Here is a 13,282-nt window from a genome sequence, read left to right on the forward strand (position 1 = left end):
CTTCAGCTGCCAATGCCCTAAGCTCTTGAATTCGCTCCCTAAACCTCTCTGCCTCCTTTAAGACGCTCCTTAAAATCTACCTCTTTGACCAAGCTCTGACCTAATGTCTGCTTTTGTGGCTTGGTGTCAAATTTTATTTTATAGCACTCCTGTGAAGCACCTTGGGACATTTTACTACATTAAAAGCGCTATATAAATACAATTTGTTGTTGTTGGACACAGAGTTGACTTCTTGAATTTGTGCTACGAACCAGTCTGTGACACTTACTCATAATGTATATAAGAATTTTCACTTGAGGTTCTTTTTTCTTTTCCCAACTTTATAATTTGCATCTAAAAAACTCAACGCCATACATCCTTATGATGTGTCAGTTGAAAGTTACAGGTACCAACAGGGTGGCAAATGTGCTATGAAGTGATGGAATCATAATGCCTTTATCTGCACTCATATTTCAGTTGCAGATGACACCGTTAGAATAGAACCATCATTTCACATACTTCGCCAGCAATATATCACAGATTATTTAATGAACCCCCAAAATTCAAGCGTGAAATATATTAATATATAACTGCAGTTTTTTATGTTAACTAAAACTCGTACATTTAACTAAGATTTAAGCAAAATCCATCTAACACTTTGAGAAAACATAAGACCCCTTTTTAAAAATCTATTTTAATTCCATCGATAAACTAGATAACTGGCTCTATATATAATCGAGGAGGACAATGAATAGTAGTTCCTGTGACCACCACCCACTCTAATCGCATCAAGGTCGTGGTGCATCCTGCCGGCTGTGGTTGTAAGAGGCAATGCACTGGAGATCTCAGGCGTACAAAGAGGAAATGATTATTTGGGCTGGGAACTGGTAAATTATAAGGTGCCCCTGTGTCCAAACGCTGGTTCACGAAACGTATAAGCATTTCCTGCATTTCAAGACCTAACCAGAGAAAGTCAACAGATAACGAACAAGTAAACACTCCCGTGTCCTTTCAAATTTTTTTTACTCCTTGGGAGTTTGGTTCTTTATGGATTTGTTATGATTTATGATTCTTTAAACTCTTGATTTATTAAACCAAGTACAATAGATTTCACAGAACTAAAGCAACACTGTAAATAAAACTCTAATTTCAAATTTTAATGTTTTTTCCTTACATGTGAAATTTAAGATTATGTGAACATTTAGACAACTTTTTTTTAAAGTCCGTAATCTTGTGTGACAGTGGGAGATAATGACAATACTGAGTTCAGATAAAAACACTGAAAGGCTCATGTTAAATATTTTAGTTTGTTAATTGTTTTGTTTTACAATGATTGTCAAAGTATCTACAACTGAGATGGTTTTCCTGCTCCAGAGACGTGCATATTGTTTTAAATATTTCTGCAGTTTCGGACTGGAGAAAGAAAAGAACAGTGGTTGATTAGTATCCGCCCGGCAGACCCAGGCTTACATACCATTGGCCTCGAAAAGGCAAAGAGGGGAGGTCTTTGGGAGACGTCAATGGTTTTCAGATTAGCAGGGTTGAAACACACTGAGTCCGCCGATCCGTCACCACCCCCCTCCCCTCCTAAAAAGATCAGATCCTCGAGTTCTCGTCACCGGCACTGGGGAGTAATGTAAAAACTAGCCAGCACTGACTTTCCCCTGTACCTCCTCTTACAATTATGTTTTCTTACCCAATATTACGCGAACGATTTCGGATGTACGTACGCCAAACACCAACTCCCATAGCACTGTTCAATCGAGGATAAATTGAATGAAAGTTCCGAGTGCTAAGTTACAGTGGTTGACTTGTGGTGAGGGCTTTCTGTGCACAGTCGGTAATCATGCATCTTGTGTTTTGGGTAGGGGTAACGTTACTTTTCGTCTTCAGTATAGAAGGAACACCACAAATGTACCAAAGACAAGGTAATACTTGACTATATTGTGAACTATGCATTATCTACCTTGTGTTACAAAACTTTATTGTATAATTTAAAAAATAAAACAAACATTTAACAAAACAGTTCGTTGATATTATACACATTTAGGCATTAATGTGTGGTGATGTTCCATATGTTAAATCGGGATTTTATCTTGTTTCAGCTAAACTACGAGAGCAGCTGACGGTTTATGAAATCGTAACTCCCACTCGAGTGACTGAGTTTGGGGAACCTTTCCCAAACACGATGCATTTTAGGAGGAGAAAACGAAGCTTTGATACCGACCTCTGGGCCTTCGTAACCCACTACAGAATTAGTGCCTTTGGCCAATTTTTTCACCTCAACTTGACTGCCGACTCTGGATTTATTGCACCGATATTTACCGTTACACACCTTGGAATACAGGGTAATCTTACAGACTTTCGCGAAGAGGGCACTGACACGAAGCACTGCTTCTACACAGGACATGTCAATGCTAAACCAGAGCATACAGCTGTGATCAGCCTCTGTTCAGGACTCGTAAGTACAACTTTAACCCTCGCGATACTGAAGTTAATTTTGGAGTTTCCAAAGTGCATAACATGGGTTATTCTGTAGAACTGTTTTGATTTTTTTTAAAGTTGTATTACGATATAACAGTTTCTAATTTAGAGTCTGAGATGTTAATTTGGAAACATAATATTTGAATATTGCAACCGATTGCTAATTGGGGAGGGGGAGGGGGGGGGGGAGTTTGAATTAAAGATTATCGGCTCTGGAACGTGCTAACCATTAAGACAAGACCACACTGGGAACGTAATCCTTCTCTTGGTAAAATGCGTAACTCGTCATCCCCCACCGCCCCCCCCCCCCCCCTAACATCGAAAACACCTTCAGATGACTATCTCTAAATAAGGCAGGACTCGTGGCACAGATCAAGATTGCAGTCGGCTCAATTCGCACGGTGGGACGCGGGCTGTGGAGACCCTGGGAAGAAGTCTTCGGAAAGGTCGACGTCAAGACCGCAATAACTCAAAAGCTGACAGCCGGCTCCCTTCCGCGCAAAACGCGGCGTCACCGGGTTTGCAGCCTTGCCTCACAGATTCGCTCTCCCCGCTTTCATTCGCTGTGGTGGCCACCTCGATGTGAGCAGGAAGCTCCTCAGCCCACCGAATTGTTTGCGGACGCTAGCGTTTTGGCTTGTAAAACTAATCAAAACAGATGTTAGCTCGCAAACACGATTCATCTTTAATATAAAACACATCCACGTTCCCCCCGCTACTGCTTCGCCCCTAATTACATGTTGGGAAACTTCAAAGCTGACCGTCCCAAACACATCAGGAAAAACGAGTGGCTTGCTCGAAGTTCTGCAGAAGTTTATAGTTATATTCGTGTCGCGCGATGCCTTACCTACAGATCAAGGCCAAGACTTCAGTTGCCAAATGACGTCCCATTTGCTTCACTATTTGGGAATGCCCTTCCCTGCCGGTTATCATTAGTAGGATGTCCTTTAAATGTGACGCAGCGACCAAAATCTGATCACTTTTAACCTCCAGTGCTGCAAGCAACGACAAGCCCTGACTTTGGGGACAATTATCCAATAATTTCAGGCCACTCACGCAAAGAACCTCTATAACTACACCTGAGAGGCGAATAATATGTTGTTTACCAGCGTGACAGTTGTTTTGCTCGGCGGTGGGCGGAGTTGGGTTTTTTTCGGAAATACGGTCACTTTTTTTTTAAGGCCGGCAAAGTATATGCAAACCACCCCCCCCCCTCCCCCCCCATGTTTCTTGTTCATTCATTCGCATTTTCAAATGAGCAAAGAAACAACTTTGAAAACGCAGCTGTGCTTGCTACAGAAATAATGCAACGGTTGGCGTGCAGTTGTGCTTTCTGAAGTTTGCAGCGGGGGGGAGTGAGGGGGCCTCCAATAACCGGGTCCACCTTAACAGGAGGCGCGCGCGCGAGAGAGAGTGCCCGGGGAGAGTGCCCGGAGCCCGGGGGGGCGCCTCACTTCACTCAGCAATCAGGCTGAGGGGCTGCAGGGCTTCAGTCACCCGCTCGCCAACCCGGCAGGGTGTGTGTGTGTCTGTATCTATCATGTGTGTGAATGTGTGTATATATATGTGAATGTGTGAACATGTGTGTGTATATATATATATATATCTATATATGTGTGAATGTGCATTTGTATATATATGTGTGAATGTATGTATGTGTGAATGTGTGAACATGTGTGTGTGTATATGTGTGTGTGTGTGAATGTGTGTATGTATATATATATGTGTGAATGTGTGTGTGTGTGAATGTGTGTATGTATATATATGTGTGTGTGTGTGAATGTGTATGTGTGTGTATATATATATATATATATGTGTGTATGTGTGAATGTGTGTATGTATATATATGTGTGTGTGTGTGAATGTGTATGTGTGTGTATATATATATATATATATGTGTGAATGTGTGTGTGTGTGTATATGTGTGAATGTGTGTGAGTGCGAGTGCGTGTGTGTGAATGTGTGAGTGAGTGTGCATCAGGCCGAAGAACCGAATCTGGGCAATTGTCACAATCTTGAATTTCGCACAGGGGAGGGGCGGTCGGTTGGCGACACCGCTTCTTCAGAATAAAGCGCGCCCATCACCTCTGACACAGTTAACTTGTCGATTACAAAAGTTTTATCACTGCTAGTTTCCTTTTTCGGCAATATTTTGTTATGGATTGTCCCGTCGAAATAATTTTGCGGGAGCATCACAATTGTAACAATGGAATAAAAGGAGAAACCTCGTTGGGACACAGCTGTCAGCATTGGGGCGATGCTAGGAAAGAAAGACTTGCATTTATATAGCGCCTTCCATGGCCTCAGGACGTCCCAAAGTGCTTTACAGCCAACAAAGTACTTTTTCAGTGTAGTCACTGTTGAAACGTGGCAGCCAATTGCGCATAGCAAGCTCCCACAAACAGATAATGACCAGATAATCTGTTTTTAGCGATGTTGATTAAGAGATAAATATTGGCCAGGACACCGGAGTTACCTCCCCTGCTCTTCTTTGAAATAGTGCCATGGGATCTTTTATGTCCACCTGAGAGAGCAGATGGGGCCTCGGTTTAATGTCTCATCTGAAAGATGGCAGCTCCAACTGTGCAGCACTCCTTCAGCATTGCACTGGAGTGTCAGCCGACATTTTTGTGCTCAAGTCTAAAGAAATTTATAGATGGTTAAGAAGAATTATTACAAATGTAATCAAATTTATGTGGGCATATTTTGCTCTCTAGGAAGGATGTCAAGTTTTCACCTGGTGGCACTTTCTTCCCATCATATTGATGAAATTCAAATTCTAACAGTAATAGCAACGAGCTGGGCAATTATAACTCACGATAAAATGCCGCTTTCACATCTCAAGCATTTAAATTGCCTGTTAACTGGTATAATGAAAATGGGATCCTGTAAATTTTGTTCATCCAGTTATTGAGTGTGCAGAAGAGATTAAATCATTGTTATTGCTCCTGAAGTCTGAAATTTAGATTTACAACGGACACATGGATATCATAGTGGATAGCAGTAGAGCGAATATATATAATTTTTGGTGCCTTAGGATAGTCAACTACTAAATAACTGAAACAACAAATGTTACGCTCAAAATAAAGGATGAAACTGAGTACTATAAGCAATGAGTAAGTGTGACCTTAGCTCCTTTAATTAGACTCCGGAGTGCAGATACTGCGTGGGTGGCCTGCTTATATACAGTGCTCCCAAAGGATGCTGGGATCCCTTTGGACTCCAACAGGTAGGCCCTCTGGTGGTGGTGTGATACAGGTTGCCAAGAGTTAAATACATAACAACAAGCATAGCAATATATCCAGTGAACTTGGTGCTTAGAAATTCGGACGCCAAGTCATCCTGTCTTAAGCTATATAATTGTTAATGGGCCAAACTTGCACACAATAATTCAAGGATTGCATCAGCTGGTCCAAGCATCCAAAGAAATACACTAATTATGGTGCATTGGTGAAGGAAGTCTTTTGATAGAGTTACAGCTAATCAAGTTGTAGAGTAATGTGTGAACCTAGTGGTATGTAGCATATATTCCATGATTTGTTCCATATCAATGTGTCCATTTGGATTGTTAACAAATGTTTAATAGTCTTGTAGTTTACTAGCTCAGATCCAAGCACATATAATTAGTGATATGTTTGAGGAAACACTTGTGATGAAGGAGTAGAAGTGGGGAATGATGTGTGATCAGATATGGGGTAGAGGTGTAGCAGGTTGTGTCGACATGTGGACCTTATGGAACCTGTCTTTTACATAGGATGCTAGAACACACACAGTGTTGAGCAGCTATTAGGCTCCAAACAATTGCCACCCATTGTGTGGAATATGCGATAAATTGTCACAAGTAGTAATGGCCAGACTTCACTTGATTGGAGAATGAATAGAGGGAATTTTCAGGTTGGATGCCCACTGGGCTACATTCAGTGATCACGGGCTTCTAGAGGGTGTATCTTCTAGTGGTGGCATGTGTATAGAAGAACATAATCAGCTAGTTACATTAGTGACAGTTCTGTGCAATTCCATAGTACGACACAAGTGACTCCAAGCACAAGACTCGAAAGCACTGGGCCCCGAGCAATTTCAGCGAAGAGTTAGTTGGTATTGTTTCACATACATCAGAGGAAATTGGAGCAAAAGAACAGCTTGTATTTATATAGGGCCTTTAGCATAGTAAAATGTCTCATGGCGCTTCACAGGAGTATTATAAGTCAAAAAATTTACACTGAGCCACATAAGAAGAAATTAAGGCAGATAACCAAAAGCTTGGTCAAAGAGGTAGATTTTAAGGAGCGCCTTGAAGGAGGTAGAGAGGTTTAGGGAGGGAATTCCAGAGCTTATGGCCTAGGCAACATAAGGCACAGTCACCAATGGTTAAGCAATTGTAATCAGGGATGCTCGAGGGGGCAGAATTAAAGGAGCACAGATATCGGGGGGGAGGGGGTTTTGGGGCTGGAGGAGATTACATAGATGGATAGGGTTTTGAGGCCATGGAGCGATTTGAAAACCAGGATCTCAATTTAAAAATTGAGGCGTTGCTTAACTAGGAACCAAGGTCGACCAGCGGGGCAGGGTTAGGTGAATGGGACTTAGTGCAAGCTAGGACACGGATAGCCGAGTTCTGGATCACCTCAAGTTTACGTAGGGGTAGAATGTGGGAGGCCAACCAGGAGTGCATTGGAATAGTCAAGCCTAGAGGTAACAAAGACATGGATGAGGCAGCAGCAGATGAGCTGAGGCAGGGGTGGAGACCGGCAATGTTATGGAGGTGGAAATAGGTGGTCTTAGTTATGCTGCAGATATGTGGTCGGAAGCTCATTTTAGGGCCAAATATAGAAACATAGAAAATAGGTGCAGGAGTAGGCCATTCGGCCCTTCGAGCCTGCACCGCCATTCAATAAGATCATGGTTGATCATTCCCTCAGTACCCCTTTCCTGCTTTCTCTCCATACCCCTTGATCCCCTTAGCCATAAGGGCCATATCTAACTCCCTCTTGAATATATCCAATGAACTGGCATCAACAACTCTCTGCAGCAGCGAATTCCATAGGTTAACAACTTTCTGAGTGAAGAAGTTTCTCCTCATCTCAGTCCTAAATGGCCTACCCCTTATCCTAAGACTATGTCCCCTGGTTCTGGACTTCCCCAACATCGGGAACATTCTTTCCGCATCTAACCTGTCCAGTCCCGTCAAAATCTTATACGTTTCTATCAGATCCCCTCTCATCCTTCTAAACTCCAGTGAATAAGGGCTCAGTTGATCTAGTCTCTCCTCATATGACAGTCCAGCCATCCCAGGAATCAGTCTGTTGAACCTTCGCTGTTCTCCCTCAATGGCAAGAACATCCTTCCTCAGATTAGGAGACCAAAACTGAACACAATTTTCCAGATGAGGCCCCACCAAGGCCCTGTACAGCTGCAGTAAGACCTCCCTGCTCCTATACTCAAATCCTCTAGCTATGAAGGCCAACATGCCATTTGCCTTCTTCACCGCCTGCTGTATCTGCATGCCAAACTTCAATGACTGATGTACCAAGACACCCAGGTCTCGTTGCACCTCCCGCTTTCCTAATCTGTCACCATTCAGATAATATTCTGCCTTCGTGTTTTTGCCACCTCACATTTATCCACATTATATTGCATCTGCCATGCATTTGCCCACTCACCTAACCTGTCCAAGTCACCCTGCAGCCTCTTAGCATCCTCCTCACAGCTCACACCGCCACCCAGTTTAGTGTCATCTGCAAACTTGGAGATATTACACTCAATTCCATCATCTAAATCATTAATGTATATTGTAAAGAGCTGGGGCCCAGCACTGAGCCCTGTGGCACTCCACTAGTCACTGCCTGCCATTCTGAAAAGGACCCGTTTATCCCGACTCTCTGCTTCCTGTCTGCCGACCAGTTCTCTATCCATGTCAGTACATTACCCCCAATACCATGTGCTTTGATTTTGCACACCAATCTCTTGTGTGGGACCTTGTCAAAAGCCTTTTGAAAGTCCAAATACACCACATCCACTGGTTCTCCCTTGTCCACTCTACTAGGTACATCCTCAAAAAATTCCAGAAGATTTGTCAAGCATGAGTTCCCTTTCATAACTCCATGCTAACTTGGGCCAATCCTATCACTGCTTTCCAAATGCGCTGCTATTTCCTCCTTAATGATTGACTCCAACATTTTCCCCACTACTGATGTCAGGCTAACCGGTCTATAATTCCGTGTTTTCTCTCTCCCTCCTTTTTTAAAAAGTGGTGTTACATTAGCATCCCTCCAGTCCATAGGAACTGATCCAGAGTCGATCGACTGCTGGAAAATGATCACCAATGCATCCACTATTTCGAGGGCCACTTCCTTAAGTACTCTGGGATATAGACTATCAGGCCCTGGGGATTTATCGGCCTTCAATCCCGTCAATTTCCCTAACACAATTTCCCGCCTAATAAGGATATCCTTCAGTTCCTCCTTCTCACTAGACCCTCGGTCCCCTAGTACATCCGGAAAGTTATTTATGTCTTCCTTTGTGAAGACAGAACCGAAGTACTTGTTCAATTGGTCTGCCATTTCTTTGTTCCCCATTATAAATTCACCCGAATCCGACTGCAAGGGACCTACGTTTGTCTTCACTAATCTTTTTCTCTTCACATATCTATAGAAGCTTTTGCAGTCAGTTTTTATATTTCCGGCAAGCTTCCTCTCGTACTCTATTTTCCCCCTCTTAATTAAACCCTTTGTCCTCCTCTGCTGAATTCTAAATTTCTCCCAGTCCTCCGGATTACTGCATTTTCTGGCTAATTTGTATGCCTCTTCCTTGGATTTAACACTATCCTTAATTTCCCTTGTTAGCGGCGGTTGAGCCACCTTCCCCATTTTATTTTTACTCCAGACAGGGATGTACAATTGTTGAAGTTCATCCATGTGATCTTTAAAGGTTTGCCATTGCCTATCCACCGTCAACCCTTTAAGTATCATTTGCCAGTCTAATCTAGCCAGTTTGCGCCTTATACCGTCAAAGTTATCTTTCCTTAAGTTCAGGACCCTGGTTTCTGAATTAACTTTGTCACTCTCCATCTTAATAAAGAATTCTACCATATTATGGTCACTTTTTCCCAAGGGGCCTCGCACAGCAAGATTGCTAATTAGTACCTTCTCATTACACATCACCCAGTCTAGGATGGCCAGCCCTCTGGTTGGTTCCTCAACATATTGGTCTAGAAAACCATCCCTAATACACTGGAGGAAATCCTCCTCAACCGCATTGCTACCAGTTAGGTTCGCCCAATCAATATGTAGATTAAAGTCATCCATGATTACTGCTGCACCTTTAATGCACACATCCCTTATTTCAAGTTTGATGCTGTCCCCAACCTCACTACTACTATTTGGTGACCTGTACACAACTCCCACTAGCGTTTTCTGCCCGATGGTATTCTGTAGCTCCACCCATACCGATTCCACATCATCCAAGCTAAAGTCCTTCCTGACAATTGCAAATATGACACCAAGGTTGCGAACAAGTGTGGTTCAGTCTCAGACAGATGTTCTGAGGAGGGATGAAGTCAATGGCTAGCGAACGGAGTTTGTGGCGGGAACTGAAAACAATGGCTTTGGCCTTCCCAATGTTTAATTGGAGAACATTTCTGCTCATCCATTACTGGATGTCGGACAAGCAGTCTGACAATTTAGAGACTGTGGAAGGTTTGAGAGAAGCAGTGGTGAGGTAGAGCTGGGTGTCATCAGCGTACATGTGGAAACTGGTGCTGTGTTTTCAGATGATGTCGCCAAGGGGCAACATGTAGATGAGAAATAGGAAAGTGCCAAGGATAAATCATAGGGGGACACCAGAGGTAATGATGTGGGACTGGAAAGAGAAATAGTTTACCTTTGTCACAGTCTCAAAGGATGTCATTTGTGAATTTGATCAGTGCCATTTCGATACTGTGGCGTGGGCAGAAACCTGATTGGAGTGATTCAAACATGGAGTTGCGGGAAAGTTGGGCACGGATTTGGCGACAACACATTCAAGGACTTTGGAGAGGAAAAGGAGGTTGGAGATGGGGGCGATATTTTGCACGGATGGAAGGGTCAAGGGTTGTTTTTTGAGGAGCAGTGTGATGACGGTAGATTTGAGGGATAGAGGGACAGTACCTGAGTAGAGAGAACCGTTTACAATGACATCAAACAAGGGAGCCAGAAAAGGAAGTTGGCTGGTCAGCAATTTGGTGGGAATAGGGTCGAGGGAGCAGGAAACATAGAAACAGAGAAAATAGGTACAAGAGTAGGCCATTCGGCCCTTCGAGCCTGCACCACCATTCAATAAGATCATGGCTGATCATCCACCTCAGTACCCCTTTCCTGCTTTCTCTCCATACCCCTTGATCCATTTAGCCGTAAGGGCAATGTCTAACTCCCTCTTAAATATATCCAACGAACTGGCATCAACAACTCCCTGTGGTAGAGAATTCCACAGATTAACAACTCTCTGAGTGAAGAAGTTTCTCCTCATCTCCGTCCTAAATGGCTTACCCCTTATCCTTAGACTGTGTCCCCTGGTTCTGGACTTCCCCCACCATCAGGTACATTCTTCCTGCATCTAACCTATCCAGTCCGGTCAGAATTTTATATGTTTCTATGAGATCCCCTCTCATCTAAACTCCAGTGAATACAGGCCCAGTCGATCCAGTCTCTCCTCATATGTCAGTCTTGCCATCCCGGGAATCAATCTGGTGAACCTTCGCTGCACTCCCTCAATAGCAAGAACGCCCTTCCTCAGATTAGGAGACCAAAACTGAACACAATATTCCAGGTGAGGCCTCACCAAGGCCCTATACAACTGCAGTAAGACCTCCCTGCTCCTATACTCAAATTCCCGAGCTATGAAGGCCAACATACTATTTGCCTTCTTCACCGCCTGCTGTACTTGCATGCCAACTTTCAATGACTGATGAACCATGACACCCAGATCTCATTGCACCTCTCCTTTTCCTAATCTGTCGCCATTCAGATAATATTCTGCCTTCCTGTTTTTGCCCCCAAAGTGGATAACCTCACATTTACCCACATTATACTGCATCTGCCATGCATTTGCTCACTCACCTAACCTGTCCAAGTCACCCTGCAGTCTCTTAGCATCCTCCTCACAGCTCACACCGCCACCCAGCTTAGTGTCATCTGCAAACTTGGAGATATTACACTCAAATCCTTCATCTAAATCATTGATGTATATAGTAAATATCTGGGGTTCCAGCACTGAACCCTGCGGCACCCCACTAGTCACTGACTGCCATTCTGAAAAGGACCCGTTTATCCCGACTCTCTGCTTCCTGTCTGCCAACCAGTTCTCTAACCACATCAATACATTACCACCAATACCATGTGCTTTAATTTTGCACACCAATCTCTTATGTGGGATCTTGTCAAATGCCTTTTGAAAGTCCAAATACACCACATCCACTGGTTCTCCCTTGTCCACTCTACTAGTTACAGCCTGAAAAAATTCTGGAAGATTTGCCAAGCATGATTTCCCTTTCATAAATCCATGCTGACTTGGACCGATCCTGTCACTGTTTTCCAAATGCGCTGCTATTTCATCTTTAATAATTGATTCCAATATATTCCACACTACCTGATGTCTGGCTAACTAGTCTATAATTCCCCATTTTCTCTCTCCCATCTTTTTAAAAAAGTGGTGTTACATTAGCTACCCTCCAGTCCATAGGAACTGATCCAGAGTCGATAGACTGTTGGAAAATGATTACCAATGCATCCACTATTTCCAGAGCCACTTCCATAAATACTCTGGGATGCTGACTATCAGGCCCTGGGGATTTATTGGCCTTTAATTCCATCATTTTCCTTACACAATTTCCTGACTAATAAGGATTTCCTTCAGTTCCTCCTTCTCGCTAGACCCTCGGTCCCCTTGTATTTCCAGAACGTCATTTGGGTCTTCCTTAGTGAAGACAGAACCAAAGTATTTGTTCAATTGGTCTACCATTTCTTTGTTCCCCATTATAAATTCACCTGATTCTGACTGCAAGGGACCTACATTTGTCTTCACTAATCGTTTTCTCTTCACATATCTATAGAATCTTTTGCAGTCCGTTTTTATGTTCCCTGCAAGCTTACTCTCATAATTTATTTTCCCCCTCCTAACTAAACCCTTTGTCCTCCTCTGCTGAATTCTAAATTTCTCCCAGTCCTCAGGTTTGCTGCTTTTTCTGGCCAATTTATATGCCTCTTCCTTGGATTTAACACTATCCTTAATTTCCCTTGTTAGCCACGGTTGAGCCACCTTCCCCGTTTTAGTTTTACGCCAGTCAGGGATGTACAATTGTTGAAGTTCATCCATGTGATCTTTAAATGTCTGCCATTGCCTATCCACCGTCAACCCTTTAATTATCATTCGCCAGTCTATTCTAGCCAATTCACGTCTCATACCATCGAAGTTATCTTTCCTTAAGTTCAGGAACCTGGTCTCTGAATTAACTATGTCACTCTCCATCTTAATAAAGAATTCTACCATATTATGGTCACTCTTCCCCAAGGGGCCTTGCACAACAAGATTGCTAATTAGTCCTTTCTCCTTACACATCTCCCAGTCTAGGATGGCCAGCCCTCTAGTTGGTTCCTTGACATATTGGTCTAGAAAACCATCCCTAATACACTCCAGGAAATCCTCCTCCACTGTATTGCTACCAGTTTGGTTAGCCCAATCAATATGTAGATTAAAGTCGCCCATGATAACTGCTGTACCTTTATTGCACACATCCCTAATTTCTTGTTTGATACTGTCCCCAATCTCACTACTACTGTTTGGTGGT

General features: G+C 43.2%; 1 protein-coding gene across 1 annotated transcript in view; it reads left to right on the plus strand.

Annotated features, from left to right (window-relative positions):
* The first annotated feature begins 1,620 nt into the window (after positions 1-1,620).
* Positions 1,621-13,282, plus strand: part of adamts9 (ADAM metallopeptidase with thrombospondin type 1 motif, 9) — a 462,662-nt gene continuing 451,000 nt past the window's right edge. Inside the window, exons 1-2 of the mRNA XM_070895215.1 lie at positions 1,621-1,907; positions 2,085-2,440. Coding sequence (XP_070751316.1) covers positions 1,826-1,907; positions 2,085-2,440 — 438 coding nt within the window. The 5' untranslated portion in view covers positions 1,621-1,825. The remainder of the gene's footprint in view (positions 1,908-2,084; positions 2,441-13,282) is intronic.

The sequence above is a fragment of the Pristiophorus japonicus genome, chromosome 12 (genome assembly GCF_044704955.1).
Source record: "Pristiophorus japonicus isolate sPriJap1 chromosome 12, sPriJap1.hap1, whole genome shotgun sequence".
Classification (NCBI taxonomy): Eukaryota; Metazoa; Chordata; class Chondrichthyes; family Pristiophoridae; genus Pristiophorus; species Pristiophorus japonicus.